The following is a 16,767-nucleotide window of genomic DNA, read 5'->3' on the forward strand; positions in this document are numbered from 1 at the left end:
TCACCATAACAAGGTATATCAGTTCAAATATCGCACAATAAAGTAGGTTAAAATCGTTTTTAATAGGCCTATAACATGTACAATGTGTATCGCCTACACCTACACAACGTTCTCGCCAGGTCCACTCTGACGGTTGTCGGCGGCGCGAAGCGACGCAAGCCGCGCAGCGGCCTCGGTGCGTGCGAAGCACGCACGGGGGGAGGGTTCGGGAGGGGGGTGTCCCCCCTCCCGCGCGAAGCGCGGTAGCTATCGAAAATATCAATATCGACGAGCTTAGATTGCTGCTAAATGCACCACATTTTATGTCTGTTTAATGCTTTTCCGGCCACACAGCCGTAACGGTTGCGCGAATTGCGATTGAAGCAGAAAGGCAATTACTTAGATCTATAACTTAAAAAGGTGAAAGGAAATGTCGATCTCATTTTATACTTACAGTTCATTGATTTATGCACATTGATGGCATCGATAAATTAAGTTCATTATTTCAATGTTTAGAACGCTACATCCTTGTAAAAGTGCGATTAATTTTGTGAATGCGTGTTGCTTATGTCAATGACCGACTACATCTACGGACCGCATGCGTAGCCCTTTGAGCTTGCGCCGTGTCACGCCCTTACGAAATCCAAGGATTGTTCCGACTTTGTTTGGAAGCCTCGGAAGTCCAAGTAATGGACATCGGTATTCATGAGAAGGGGTCCCCAATTAACTTATATAATTTGCATGAATTTTTGTTTTGTTTATTCAGATACTCTCTGAAACTAACTCTCATAAGATTTCTGTTGATGATGTTTACACTTATACTCTGTTATCAAGATTCTTTTATCACTGTCAATTATTGCTGTGTTTGTTCGTTACTCACCTATAAAATAATGAATGTGCTCATCACGAGCGTGAGAATTATTTTAGTCATTCATAAAACTTTAATATTACGATTTTGTTATTAATTGCGATTTATAATGTTTTGAAAGTATAGGTTAATTGATAGGAAAAATATTTTTAGGTAATACACTATGTAGGCCTACAAATACAGCGTACAAATAAAAAAGAGAGAGGAAGAGGGGGGGGGGGGGGTTGTAGACGGGAAAGAGCGATAGGGGAGGGGTCGTGGCGTGGACAATGACAAGGGGATATGGAGATCGTGTGTGTGGGATTGGTGAAGAAGTCAATATTCGAAGCGAATATATTTTTTTAGAATTCTACTGATGATGATGGCTGAATAATCTTTCTTTACATTTAAATTTAAAAAATATTTTCTTGCATGATGAGTGGGAAGATCGAGGTACGTGATTCAATAAATTGCATCAAAATATCACTTTAGGTGAGTAGTTTTAAATTTACAAAAATTCACGTTTTAACAGTTTATTAAAAGTAAAAATATTTTCTTAATCGTAGTATAGCACTCATCCAGCGTAAACAACATGAAGAATATTTGAGGTCACGAAATCAGCTGATTCGCACTCAAACAACAGGTTAAAAGGTCACACACGTGGCACACATTCCAGGGTGGGAAATCGGGAAAGTCCGTTCAAGCACAATGATTGGCTCAAGCCCAAGATAATGAATACTAATCAGATCACGTGCCATCGGCTTTGGCGCGTCTCGTTAACTCATTTCATGAATATCATCCACTCGCAGTAATCAGGCTAACGACGTTGTAAAGCTAACTGTATAAAAGCACAATTCCGATAGAAAATATAACATCAGTGAAATTGAAAAATTCATCCAACGATATTCAAATTATACCAGCAACTCATTGTGGGCGTAAACAACGAAATACATATCCTCTAAAACGTTCACACAATTCGTGAATGAATTGTCAATCCCCCTGTGTACTTCTATCGAAATCTATTGAATCACGTACCCCTCCTGACCCAAGGTGGATTTTTCAATCGCCATAAAGATTATGCAGCCACAATGATCCCACAATGATCAATCACAGTAGACACATCCATAAATGAATATTAATTTCATTCGCTCCGAACATTGACTTCTTTTCGCCAATCCCCTCCTCCATAAAGTCACAAACATCCCATCATTTGCCCACGACCACCCCCCCCCCCCCCCTCCTTTATTTTTTTCTTTCTCCTTCACACAAATCAATTTCAAATAATATTTTATTTTAAAACGTAGTTGTTAAGCAAAATTCATAAAGCATTCACTGTGATGATTAAAAACATTTCTCAGGACCGTGACAGGTGCGCTCATTATTCAATTGGCAGGCCATGAGCAATAAAGAACAATACAAATGAAAATACACTGTATGTACGTATAAGTCACATTAAAAAGATGAGTTGTAATGATGTGAATGATATTAATAAAGAACATTGCTTATGAAAATTGTAACAGATTCAATGAATATCTGAAAAAAAAAACATTCAAACTGAATTAGTTTTGGATCCCATCTAATTCTGGAAGACTCGGATCCCCAGATCAAGGATTTTGATGCCATGTGCGATTTTTTTTCCTGAATGTGGTCGTTGCGAGCGCTAGTGCAGTGATACAGAACTTGGTACACACCGTCGCGAAATTAATCAACACTTTGAAAAAATCGATGTAGAGATCAAGACTGGAAATTATGGAGTAAAATCGGAATATAAATGTGAATAAATCATTATGCTGTAAGTAAATGAGTTGGACATTATGTCAATCCATTCCTTTGGCTTTGTCATTATCAACGTGATCTTTGATTAATTTTCTCAATTCGCTCGATCTAGGGAGTGTCATCAGAAAAGCATTCAATGAATTCATGTACCGTAGTCGATGTAGCCCCGATGTAGCAAAGGCTGGGACGAGATGAAATTAAAATCCGATCGAATTTTGATATTATTTTTGACAAAATAAGTGAATACATCCGCGGATAATATCAAATGAAATTCCTAATAATCTGATAATTACATTGCCCAACCCAGTAACCTACGGTACCCCTCTCAACTCACTTTATTTTTGAGCGTATTTACTACCATTTTAAAGACGTACCGGTAAAAAATGTGAGCAATGCGATACGCAAATGCGAGGTAAACATCTGAAAGTCGCGCTTCCCACAAAAGAGATTGGGCCTCGAGTCGAGGTCGTATCGTATAGCGTAGTGAGTGAGTCAAAGAAATCCCGGGAAGAAATCTTGGACGAAATAATCGTCAAGTTTATTTTAGGATCTGAAAAGCAGATTGTGTTATTAAATATATTCAGTTTTTTTTTTTTGTAGATCTAGGCCTCTTTTACAGTTGTCGGCCACGGTTGTCGGGGAAGTTCACGGTTGTCGGATTTCCCCTGAAAATTTTCAGGGTTGTCGGCGCCCGACAACCGTGACGCGTGGTAGCGAGAACGTTGCACCTACATGTATTTCACATATTCTCATTTCCCTCTTTTCAAGAGTATTCAACATGTTCTTTTCGTAATAAAAGTTTAGTTTTCAATATGAGCATCATATTGATCTCAATAAACATGGTGATTGTATTCATGATCATGAAAATCAGAGACAGATCACCTAATTCGTCCTCATGACGAATTAAAATTCTAGTTACAATATTAAATTCTATTGGACCTTGTCTATAAAGTAATTAGAATTGCAATGAATATGTGGATAATGATAGTCATTTTTTTTCTTCTCGTTTACCCCCATATTATTTCCTTCTGTTTTTGTATTTCATTCGATATGGCCGCTAAAACTCGATGTTTAGTTTCCCGTCGCCCGCGTTATGAAATTTGGCCCGCGTTTGAAAATCAAACTCTAAAAATAATTCATTGTTTTACTATTTTGTTATAGATCTAGATGCAAAACTGATATAAAACAGCTTTTCAGTCACATAATTATTTGTATGTCTTGTAAATACCTGTAAATCCTTTCTTTTTCTTGTGAATGGAATGACACTGCATGCTCAACCATACCTCGAGGGATGTTCGTGCAGGGAGCCCGCACGAACATCGCTCGAGTTATGGTTGAGCTACCTCAATAAATCCCAGAGTCTAGTAACCTCGCGTTGGTGAGTTATCATACGGCCTAGTAACATCCAAAATAACTGATCTTATTTGCTAATTATAACTTATACCAGGGGATGAGGTAAATATCAGACAAAAAAATCATCAAACAAAGCTTAATCTGTTTTACAGGGCCGACGTGAGGCTCACGCACATACGCATTGGCGCTTGTGCTAGCTAGCCAGTCTGAGCTCTGTCTCTCTGCCAGAGCTCTGGGGGACAATTCGCTCTGTAAAGGCCTCAATGATGGCAATTTTCTGTTTCAGACAGAGTTTATATTTCGGGTATATTATTCAAAACTGCCAATAAAGTTTGATGATTTCTTCATTGTCATGTATATTTAATTTATTAATGAGTTAATTCTCACCAAATTTAGACTCCCCCATAGAGAAATGCAATTTTCGTGGAGATTTGCGTTTTCAAAGAACTTCAGGAAAAGTAATAATAATAATAATATGAACATTTGTAATGCGCCGGTATCCATCATAAAAAGATGCTCATGGCGCAATAAAGAAAAGAAAAGGAAAAAAGGAAGGAAGAAAGAAAAACCTACTAAAAAGAGGGGTAGAAAAACAATTACCTAAAAGCTTGCGTGAATAACCAGGTTTTAAGAGAACTTTTGAAGGTGGTGAGACAAGAAATATTGCGGATTTCTATTGGCAGTTTATTCCATAGGAAAGGCCCAGCATGTTGAAATGATCGATCCCCCCATGAATTATGAGATTGTGGTACAGCGAGTAAGAATGAACTAGAAGACCTAAGGTTGCGAGAGGGATTGTATGGAGTAATCAAGGAAGAGTTGTATTGAGGTGCAGTTCTGTGAATGGAATGGAAAACAAGTAGGAGGATTTTGAATTTAATGCGCTGTACAACAGGTAACCAGTGAAGAGATTTGAGAATGGGGGTTATGTGGTTCCTCTTGGGGGACATGGTGACGATACGGGCAGCATTATGTTGGAGTTTCCTAAGGCGATCTAATTGAGATTGTGAAACATTATATACTAAAGCGTTGCAAAAATCAAGACGGGATGTAATAAGTGCATGTATAATTTTCTCTGTACTAGACTTAGTGAGATACTTCCTAATAAACCCTAAATTCCGTAATTGGTACTGAACTGATCGACATATACTAGAAACCTGGGTAGACATGGACATATTCGCATCAAACATAACCCCAAGATTTCTGCACTTATCTGAAACTCTGATTACAGAACATCCTATTTTTATGGAGCAAACATTAGACTTAGATAACTGGGCCCTAGAACCAAGCAACATGAATTCAGACTTAGCATCATTTACTTTAAGAGAGTGTGAGCACATCCAATCTAGTACATCATTAATACATTCTTCAAGCTTTTTGATAGCTAGATCAGTGTTATCTTGACCAGCGGCGAAAGAAGTATACAGCTGAACATCGTCCGCGTAACAGTGGTACTTAATAACAGAGTGCTTATCTAAAATATGCTTAAGACCACTTAGGTATACAGAAAAAAGTAGGGGACCTCCCACTGATCCTTGGGGAACTCCGCTTGTCAGGGGAACTTGATCTGACCTTGCACTGTTGACACAAACCAGCTGATATCGATCAGATAGATATGACTCAAACCAGCTGAAGACCTTTCCCCGAAGACCAAGAGATGACAGAATATCCAAAAGTATGCCATGATGAACCGTATCAAATGCAGAAGACATGTCTAAACAAACCAAAGCTGTGACACGTCCGGTGTCCATCTCTGACAATATGTCATTCGATAAGTTCACCAAGAGAGTCTCCACGCTGTGATTAGGACGGTACGCAGACTGCCTTCCATCAATCAGATCGTTTTCAATGAGATAGTCTGACAGTCTAGAAAAAGCGACACGTTCCAATACTTTAGATAGGTATGGCAAATTGGAGATAGGCCGATAGCTAAGGAGTGACTCACGGTCCAAAGATGGTTTCTTAAGTAGAGGGTGGATGTGGGCCAACTTCAGTGCTTTTGGAACCTCGCCACAAGAGAGACTCATGTTGACTATCGCTGCAATCACTGGTGCGACTGTTGGAGCACATTCCTTAAGCAACTTTGTCGGAGCAGGGTCGAGTCCACTTGACTTCACAGGAGTTGTACAAATAAGGGATTTGATTTCATCTGCTGTGGTCGGTTCGAAGACTTCCAATATTTCATCCGTCAGACAAGGTCGTGGAGAAACATCTGGAGAAAGGCTACGTTGGATTGAATTAACCTTGTCAACAAAGAAATTATTGAAGATATCTGCCAGCGACTTATCACAGGCAAGTGAAGGAAGAGGGGATGACTGCTTCCGGTTAAGAAGTTGATTAGCAACCTGGAACAGACGTCTAGAATCATCGCCACAGTCTTCAATTACTTTTCTGTAGTAAGATTGCTTAGATTGACGAATAAGATAATTAACGTGCCTTTTCTGCTCTTGATACAACTGACGATCAATCTCTAATCGCGAAGACCGCCATTTCTTTTCAAGAAGCCTCCGTCTTTGTTTCTCAACGGTACACTCTTGGGTATACCAAGGAGCCTGAGGGCGAAGTTTGACCTTGCACAACTTAGCCGGTGCATGCTTGTCCATTAGATTGATAAGGCTTGTGTTGTACTGAGCAACTGCAGCGTGAACATCCAGAGAGGAGCCACCAGCAATGTTGCTCTGCTTCAGTTCATCAGCGAACGATACTCTGTCAATAGCTTTGATGTTACGTACAACCGACTGTCTCACCTCAGGACGTGGCTTGGCCACATTAAGAAAGCATGCTACTGTCGAATGGTCCGAAATGCCAGGGATTACACGGAGACCAGAGAAAATATCACTATCAGATGATCGTATAATGAAAGCATCAAGAATATGACCACGTTCGTGCGTAGGTGATGTTACCATCTGAGCAAGGCCATAACTGGAAAGCAGTTCATTGAACTTCTTCGTGTTGGGCAAAGTCAAGTTATCCAAATGAATGTTGAAGTCACCTGTAATAACAAGGGGAGCGGGTCGGAAAGAGATCTCCTCCAAGATGACAGTAAACTCTTCGATGAAAGTAGAGAAGGCAACACGGGTCCCAGGAGGGCGATATACCATAACTACATCAATGCTGATATTGTTAGTGGATGATAAAGTAACAGACATCATTTCGACGCTCTTCATATGTAATGAAGGCCTTATAGCTGCTGTCAGTCCATCACGGAAAAGGATCGCAAGACCACCTCCTCTCCTGTTTGCTCTACACCTATGCCTAAAGGTATAGCCTTGAGGAAGGAGATTGGCTATAACTGCGTCATCAGTTGATGTCAACCATGTCTCGCAGATGAACACTACATCAAAATTATGCTCGAGGACGTAATCTTGGAATTCATCAGATTTATTCCGCAAGGACCGGGCATTCAACATACTCATTGATAGCCGTCTTTCAATGAGATCATTAGTTGAAGATGGTGAAGGGGACGGGGAAAGCGAAGATGGCAAAGAAGGTGGAGCGGCCAGACACATGTATGGTGTTACCAACTTGAGCTGACACTTTTCCGGTGACCTGCGTCCACGATGCGTACGCTTCTTCTTCCTGGCAATGTCAAGAGAAATGATGGTTTCCCAGACTTCTCTGTCCAGCCAATGTTTGGTGTGCGAAAGACTATGAAGAAGGACACGATCATACACCTTACGTCGATTTTGTAATGATGCATTGTGCTGTGCAGTGTCAGTCGTAGAAGAAGATCCACATCCTCCAGGACCCGGATTTGGACTAATATCACCAGATCTAAGAAGAAGCACTTGAAATGTAGCGTCAGTGTTTGCATAGTATACAATACGAATGCCATAACACTTTTTCTGACGAAGAGGGATATTACACTCAGTACATAGGGAAGATGTGTTCAAAGTACTCCATTCACTTGCATGTAGTACAAGAATAAAAAGAAAGATAACAAAAGATCCAAACTTGACCAATCCCATTGTCAATGTCAAGTCTATTGTACACTACAAAGTGAGAGATTTAATAAGGCTGAGTAAGGGTATGTGGGCCTTCATTACATGGCCAAGTACTGGAATTAGATGGAGTAAGAAATTCATTTATATCCAAGTTGAACTCGCAGTCTCACCCACACAAACACACCCACACCCAAGATTTTAAGCTTGAAAAAAACTTTTAAAATCCTACAATGTTAAACAACAAGTAATAATTTAATAAGTGAACAGATATTCTTCAAAATACAAAAAAGTAGTATTTGAAAAGAGCCCCTGAAATATTACCAAAAAATTGAAAATGGAGCCCCCGAAAAAAAAGATTAATTTTTCCCTGGCTTCAAGTTCCACAGAATAAAGTGCGTTAAAAGGTTACAAAAGGTCAAACTTTCATCTTCTGAAAAACAATAATGAAATTGGTTCCTCATTATGAGCTGGAAAAAATGGGACGGGAAACTCAACATCGAGTTTCATTGGCCCATGCGGTTGCTTTTGACTGCGCTGCATGCACTGGCGCTGGCCTTTGAAAGAGCAACTCGATGTATTTTATTATGTTGAACTGTCTCAGACTCTGTCCTGTTCACTGTTCACAAGACAAAAAAATATGCCGGCATTTTTAAAAAGGAAATATCTCCGTCTCTAATCTGCCATGTAAGAAGCACATGATCTCAACTCAAATTTCATTGTGAATGTTTTTATTATGCGTCGTTACTTCTCCCTTTTTTTCGCATGACGGTCTGCGGGTTTGAGAATGAACTCGGCCCGGCCCGCAACCCGCGATCGGAGGCATACCGGCAGGTTAACCCGTACCGCAACGGGTGCGGGTTACAACATTATGCTAAAGTGCCTCCAAATTTAAAAATCATAATCGTATGTAGGCCCGGTTTGAAATTCCATTTTTGATGCACGTGTACACGGCGTGTTTTTCGGTCGTGTACACGTTGTAAACACTGAGTGAGAGTGAGTTACAGTATGTTTTCAGTGTTTCCTACATGTAGCCTAAGTCACGGTTTTAAAGCTTACCTGAGAAGTTAGAAGTATCAATCCACAAAAATTGGTGCAATTAAAAAGTTTTCTCAGCTTAGCATGCAGCACATTAAATTAATAAAGAATGCAAAAGTAAATCAGTGCAGGGCCCTAGTTAGCGCCGACGTTCGTTGGATGCGCATTTTGCATACTGTACCGTACATGCATGCACAGATCGCTGCAGAATTAAATGTAACTGAAGTTATCGATCGATTTTCATTATTTTATTGCCAATTTGAGGAGGGGGTGTTTGTAGGCTTGTAGCATATGTTTATGAGCGTATAACACGTAACTGGTGCAATGATCGTTGTCGCAATTGGTGATTCTCAAATTGGCTCTAAAAGTGATTGACGAACGCTTTCGAGAGTCTCGTTACGTGTTATACGCTCATACACATGTGCTACAAGCCTACAAACACACGCTCCTCAAATTGGCAATAAAATAATGAAAATCAATCGATAACTTCAGTTACACTCAATTCTGCAGCGATCTGTGCATGTATGTACGGTACAGTATGCAAAATGCGCATCCAACGAACGTCGGCTTTAACTAGGGCCCTGCACTGACTGGAGCATACCCATTTCCTGTGGTACAAAAACTTGAGTCTCCAGAATAAATGTGGATTAAATTTTGGAAGTAAACTCACTCTAGGTTAATTGAAATATATAGGCAGCGCGATAGCTCAGTGAGGCGGCGCGATAGCTCAGTTGGTAGAGCGGGGGATTCGTATTTCGGTGACCCGCGTTCGATTCCCACTAGGTGCGCTAGTGCCCTTTGGTAAGGCATTAATCCTCAGTACCAGGTCCTTCGGAGAGGACCTTAAGCCGTCGGTCCTCTGGTTGCTTGCTTACAAGCATTCATGCTTTCTTAGCAATCAGGTAAAAAATCACCACCAATCTCAATATCGATATTAGTGATTAAAACATGTGCAGTGTCTTAGAACTAAGAATTAATGTGAGGCTGTGAGCTTGTTCACTGACTTTACAGTCCCACGCAAGCTTTATGCAGATGCTACCGTGTACGGTTACACTTCGTAATTCCGAAGCTTCGTAATTCCGAAGGTTCTTTATTCCGAAGGTTCGTAATTCCGAAACACGTAAATTGCCTATACCTCGATGTTCGTTAATCCGAAAACGAAAAAGGGTTCGTTAATCCGAACATTTGTGGCGTTATTCCGACTGTTCGTTATTCCGAAGGTTCGATAATCCGAAAACGAAATAAGGTTCGTTGTTCCGAAGGTTCGATAATCCGAAAACGAAATAAGGTTCGTTAATCCGAAAACTAAATAAGGCTCGTTGTTCCGAAGGTTCGTTAATCAGAAAACGAAATAAGGTTCGTTGTTCCGAAGGTTCGTTAATCAGAAAACGAAATAAGGTTCGTTTTTCCGAAGGTTCGTTAATCCGAAAACGAAATAAGGTAAAGCCAAAAATGAAACTCATACGTCAAAATGGACACTTTGGTGATATTTTCGCCTTAAGATTATCATCTGCTTGAAGTCATTGTGTGTTTGATGGTGATTAAGTAGAGAAAAACCTTCTTTGAAGTGATTTCTTATTATGGCAAAACGTATATTTAGGCTTTATTTTTCGGGAGAGTATAATAAGCGAGCGGCTTGGTAAAACAAATTCAAAGGTGAAGTTGTAAAACGTTTTTGGGGGTCAATTATTCTTAAAATGGCATTATTGCGAGGTGTTGCGAGCGTGAATCACAAGCTAAAACTTTAGGATATTTCAATAAAAAATGAAAATAATTTTTTTAAAATCTGAGCAAAATTTCTGCTGTCATTAAAAAGATGTGCATCTAACTAAAGAATTAACACGAGTGCAAAACGCGAGCTTAAACATACTGACCAGAAAAGGAACCTGTTAAAGAAAGCATTTAGTGACCTCTTTCGGATGCATATTTCACCAATCGAATGAGAGTGCGAAGTGTAAGCTGTAAGCTGAAAATTTGCAATATTCCAGCCTGAAAACTTAACTTAACTTGTATACTTTAAAGAGTATTTTATTTCGAAAAATACACGAAAACGACATATTTATTTTTGAAAAAGGAACTTTCCCATTTAGGAAAATATTAATTTCCCTGTTTTTTATTTCATTTTTGGGATGCAAGTGCCCCCTGCCTCCCTCCCGGCGGATCCAACTTTCGTCAAATAGGGGGGGAGGGCAATTTTTTTTCAGCCATATTTTCCTTGATCGGCAGCTTAAAGTTGATTTTTGTTTGTTTCTTTGAAAGGGTAGTCCTAACAGTCAATAATTATCTTTATGCATATGAAATAAAGTAAATATGTAATAACATGATAAACCCTTTTTAAATAATGCGAGCGCGAGCTATATCTTTTATTGATATGATGGGCAATATGTTTGTGATCTTCAAAACGAGATGCCTATGTAACTAAATTTTAATAGATAACTGCGAGCAATTAGCGCAAACAGAAATTTTAAATATATAAGCTCTGACCTGATCTAAAGGGGACATTTTAAGAACTCTTTGCAGTTAGCCATGAAGACGATGCGTGTTTCAACCAGTGGCGGCGGAACGTATTTTCCTTGGGGGGAGGGGGGGGGGCAAAGCCAAAAAGGGGCCAATAGGGGCAATTTACAAACGTATATTTTCACCATGAGATTATCATCTGTGTAAAAAGAGGTTGTGTGTTTTGTAGTAATTGAATTGAGCAAAAAATGATGTTTCATTTCTGCGAGCGTAGCGAGCGAGTGGTTTAGGGGGAAAATCAAATCTGAAGATGTAAAATTCGCCTTTTTGGTCAATTACTGTTAAAAGGGCATCCTTGTGAGATGTTGCGAGCGAATCACGTGCTCAAACTTTTGGAAATGTCATGTAGGCCTATAATGATAATAATGATATAGATATTATTTACCCAGGGAAGCCACTTCAGTTCTGAAAACTGTTCTCCCAGCTATTATTATTTTTTTACAAGAATGCTTAGAATGTCCAGTTTTCAGGTTGGCAAAATCTGAAAATTTTGGCTCACGTTTCTCGCTCGCATCAAGTATTGTTTATTGAGGAACTCATTCTATTCCTGGTTACAAAAAAGTACAAAATGTCCAGTTTTAAGGTGGAATATCACAAATTTTTTAGCTTGCGGTTCGCGCTCTCATTATTTAGTTCGTGAGATATTATATTCTATTCATGAGTCACTAAATGCAGACCTTAAAAGATTACTTAGAAGCCTGTTGAACATAACTTTTTACCTGAGAAAACTCTGGTAAAAACTGAAAACTAAGATTAGTCTGATTTCCGCCATTGACTTTAGCACCGTAGGTCAAAAACTCTGGTAAAAACAACCTGAGTTTTCTCAGGTAAAACGTTTTATGCAACGGGCCCCAGGTTAGTATATAAACAAATTAAAGCTCGCACTCGAGTTAATTCTTTAGAAAGATACACATCTTTTTCACGATTACAAAAAAGGCTCAAAATGTTTAAGTTCACGTCTTGTTACATGAAATGTCTACTAGTTTGAGCTTGCGATTCGCGCTTTCAACATCTCACAAGGATCATTATTAGTATTAAATTTTATTTTTATTACCAGCAGAAGATGTTATTAAAAATGACATCCCATCCAATACAAATCCTATTATCTAGAGGTTACTCGCACGTGACCAACACACTTGATCCCCTGCATCTTTAAACCATTTGCTTAGGCAGCAATTGCTCAGATAAAATCGAAATTAGCCTATATATGCTTGATCAGGGCGCCTATTTTTAATGAAATACATGTTTTTGGCCACAACACACGCATGTATCATCGATCGTTATTACTATCATTGCATAATATCGTGTAATCTTGTAATGACAACACCGTTTTTGTTACCAAAATGAATAATTTTCATTTTCGGAAATACGAACCTTATTTAATTTTCGGATTAACGAACCTTATTTCGTTTCCGGATTAACGAACCTTCGGAATTACGAACCTTATTTCGTTTTCGGATTAACGAACCTTATTTCGTTTTCGGATTAACGAACCTTATTTCGTTTTCGGATTGACGAACCTTCGGAATTACGAACCTTATTTCGTTTTCGGATTGACGAACCTTCGGATTTACGAACCTTATTTCGTTTTCGGATTGACGAACCTTCGGAATTACGAACCTTCGGAAATACGAACCTTCGGAATAACCGAACCTTCGGAATTACGAATGTATGCGACCGTGTACAAGGTGATGGAATTTAGTACACATGCACTGACTTGACCGTGCGTGTACACGTGTACCCGAAACGGGCCTAATCGTATGTGATCAATCATTATTAAGTTAAAGTTACATTTCAATATATAATTCCTTTCATAATTTTGAAATATTTGGTAAAATGATCGAATCAGTAAAGTTCTGCCACATCAGGCCATCAATAATTGGACTTGTATTTTTTTCAGACCCTCATGATCATATTGATATCTCTACATTGTGCATGTAGAATTTGTCAAATCATTTTGGTATCTAAAGATTTAAATGATTTATTCAACACTATTTTGATGTTAGCATATACATGTACATGTAGTAATCGTTTTTAAGGAAACCATCTCCATAAATTATGAAAATTTATTTTCCGGGGAACCTTTTCAACGTCCACATGTGGTTTTTTGTCTCACCTGCGAAGCAGAGTGAGACTATAGGCGCCGCTTTTCCGACGGCGGCGGCGGCGGCGTCAACATCAAATCTTAACCTGAGGTTAAGTTTTTGAAATGACATCATAACTTAGAAAGTATATGGACCTAGTTCATGAAACTTGGCCATAAGGTTAATCAAGTATTACTGAACATCCTATTAGAGTTTCGTGTCACATGACCAAGGTCAAAGGTCATTTAGGGTCAATGAACTTAGACCATGTTGGAGGGACCAACATCGAAATCTTAACCTGAGGTTAAGTTTTTGAAATGTCATCATAACTTAGAAAATATATGGACCTAGTTCATGAAACTTGGACATAAGATTAATCAATTATCACTGAACATCCTGCATGAGTTTCACGTCACATGACCAAGGTCAAAGGTCATTTAGGGTCAATGAACTTTGGCCGAATTGGGGATATCTGTTGAATTCCCATCATAACTTTGAAAGTTTATGGATCTGATTCATGAAACTTGGACATAATAGTAATCAAGCATCACTGAACGTTTTGTGCAAGTTTCAGGTGTCATGATTAAGGTCAAAGGTCAATTAGGGTCAATGAACTTTGGCCGAATCGGGGGTATCTGTTGAATTACCATCATAACTTTGAAAGTTTATTGGTCTAGTTCATTAAACTTGGACATTAGAATAATCAAGTATCACTGAACATCCTGTGCGCATTTCAGGTCACATGACCAAGGTCAAAGGTCAATGAACTTTGGCCGAATTGGGTGTATCTGTTGAATTACCATCATAACTTTGAAAGTTTGTGGATCTGATTCATGAAACTTGTACATAAGAGTAATCAAGTATCACTGAACATCCTGTTCGAGTTTCAGGTCACATGATCAAGGTCAAAGGTCATGTAAGGTCAATGAACTTTGGCCATGTTGGGTTTTTTGTTGAATAACCATCTCTGTAAGTTTATTGGTCTCGTTCATAAAAAGTGGACATAAGAGTAACCATGTATCACTGAACATCTTGTGCGAGTTAGAGTAGTGTTCAAAATCTGCACTGCTGCTATATTGAACCGCGTGATGCAGGTGAGACGGCCAGAGGCATTCCACTTGTTTTAGTCATAAAATGAATACTCAATTTCATTTTTTCAGCAATTGAATGCTTGAGCCTCATAGGTTTGATACCCTTTTCATAAACCTATCCTCCAATTAGCCGCCTAAGAGTAATGCGGATAACTCAATAAAAATTGCGTTCACAAACTCCGAAAATAAGCCGCATTATTTTTACGAGCGCCCGTCCTGAAAAAGGCGGATAATCGTCATGACAACTGGACACGCCCCCTCCGATGTGGTTGTGTTGGAAAAGGGTGACCTTCTGACCCACCATGGCAATTATCCGCATTTTATGCGTTCATAAACTCAAAATCTTGTCCCGATGCTGCTAGTATGCGGATAATAGCATCAAAATAATGCGGATAACCCTGGTCCTCCTCCAATTTTACGACCAAATTATGCTGCTATTAGCCGCATAACTGGGTTTATGAAAAGGGTATGAGTTTGCATGATGCATATTTTGCCTCTGCTATTACGGTATTTCATTAGATGTATTTTCCAATTCATCAGAGTAATTGCAGCTTTATCATAATCTTGCTTTTCGAAAATTATGCTATTTTGTGTAAGGCTTTGTTTCGTCTGCTCTTTCTGCTGATACATGCAGTATTGATCCCTTGCGAGCCAGGGTTCTAGGCACTATAGCGGCAGTGCTAAAACTTTTGGTCTGGGTTTAAGCCGGGTTTTTCTTTCGGGCCCCAACGTTAAAGGTCAAGTCCACCCCAGAAAATTTTTATTTGAATCAATAGAGAAAAATCAAACAAGCATAAGTTCCCTGAAAATTTCATCAAAATCGGATGTAAAATAAGAAAGTTATGACATTCTAAAGCTTTGCTTTTTTTACAAAATAGTGATAAAAATGAGAGAATCAATGAGTTTGGATGAACTGCCATGCCAATCCCCACTGAAACAGCTTTATCATCACAAAATTGTACTGTAATGAGCATGTACTGTACTCAAAAAAGAGTCATTCAAACAGTTTGTTTACAGTTCTTTGGCCTATCATTCTTTTCAAATTGATTTAATGATACTGAAGGTGAGCCACTTAGAACATTTGTGCACTTAAAGCAACTGAATAAACAAGTAGATTACCAGACAGTTCGAATCGATGACAAGCTGGGCGGGTCGTGGAGTCATTTCCCGAAAAGTTCACAGGGGCGCAAAAATAGTCGCCCCCCCCTCGTAGTGCAAAATCCTGGATACGCGCATGTCCGTTGGGAATCGTTTCCAACATTGTACCTCTTTATCTATACCAGCGTGACACTATATAAGTCCATGGGTTTGGATGGGTTTACTTCCATTTCGTCTGATGCCAATTCGTCAAATTGCCAACTCGCCTACTATCATTTAGTCTATCATAAGTCCATCTGCTATCGTCTAGCAACCACTTTGTCCAATAGCCATTTAGTCCACATACTATTTGGTCTAATTGGACAACGTGCTATTGTGCAAAATGAATGAAAATGAATTGGATACTGGACCAAATAGTTGTTCGACGAAATATTGATGGATGGAATGGCTAAAGACTAAATGAAATTAGACCATGTGGTGAGTGGACGAGTTGGCACTTGGAAGTCGATGAATTTGCAATTTACCAATGGACCAATGAGGCCACTGAATTGAACTAGTCCGAGTGTGCCATAACACCTAATGCTTCCTCATATCCGATACCCCCCCATCCTCCACCGCCCCAAGAAAGGGAAGGGGGAGGACATGGAGGAGATAAGAAAGGAAGAAAGAAGTAGATTGTTGAAAGGGGATCAAAAGAACGATCAAACATGTCAAAAAGGAATATTAACGCAATATTATAATACTCTGTTTGAATCACTTCTCTTTCATGGAATTTATATTTTGAATAGATCGTTTCAGTCTTTCTCATTATTTTACCTTCAACCCTCTATTTAATCAGCTTTACTATTAAAAACCTGCGTAGCGAATTACAAAACATCCCATCCTCTTTTCACCAACCGTGATATTACGTAATTATCATTTTATTATTATCATGTAATGAAATTCATACTGTGTTTACACGCTGCATCGGCTGTCAGCTTGACTACCTTGTAAATATTTATTTACAAGGTAAAGCTTAGTTCCAAGGTAATATTTCTTTACAA

General features: G+C 39.0%; 1 protein-coding gene across 1 annotated transcript; it reads right to left on the bottom strand.

The window, feature by feature from the left end:
- Positions 1-4,732: 4,732 nt before the first annotated feature.
- On the bottom strand, positions 4,733-7,923 carry LOC121430697. The gene is made up of 2 exons (XM_041628052.1): positions 5,680-7,923; positions 4,733-4,792 (listed from the first exon to the last, which is right to left on the bottom strand). The coding sequence occupies exons 1-2, from the start codon at positions 7,921-7,923 to the stop codon at positions 4,733-4,735; spliced, it is 2,304 nt and encodes a 767-aa protein (XP_041483986.1).
- Positions 7,924-16,767: the final 8,844 nt, after the last annotated feature.

The sequence above is a fragment of the Lytechinus variegatus genome, chromosome 1 (assembly GCF_018143015.1).
Source record: "Lytechinus variegatus isolate NC3 chromosome 1, Lvar_3.0, whole genome shotgun sequence".
NCBI lineage: Eukaryota > Metazoa > Echinodermata > Echinoidea > Temnopleuroida > Toxopneustidae > Lytechinus > Lytechinus variegatus.

Bases quoted from the DNA above. Each gene is read 5' to 3' on its own strand.
- LOC121430697 (XM_041628052.1), bottom strand. From the start codon at position 7,923: ATGGGATTGGTCAAGTTTGGATCTTTTGTTATCTTTCTTTTTATTCTT. The intron at 4,793-5,679 runs GTTTGTTTAGAC...TTCCATTCACAG, and splicing joins CCGGACGTGTCACAGCTTTG to AACTGCACCTCAATACAACT.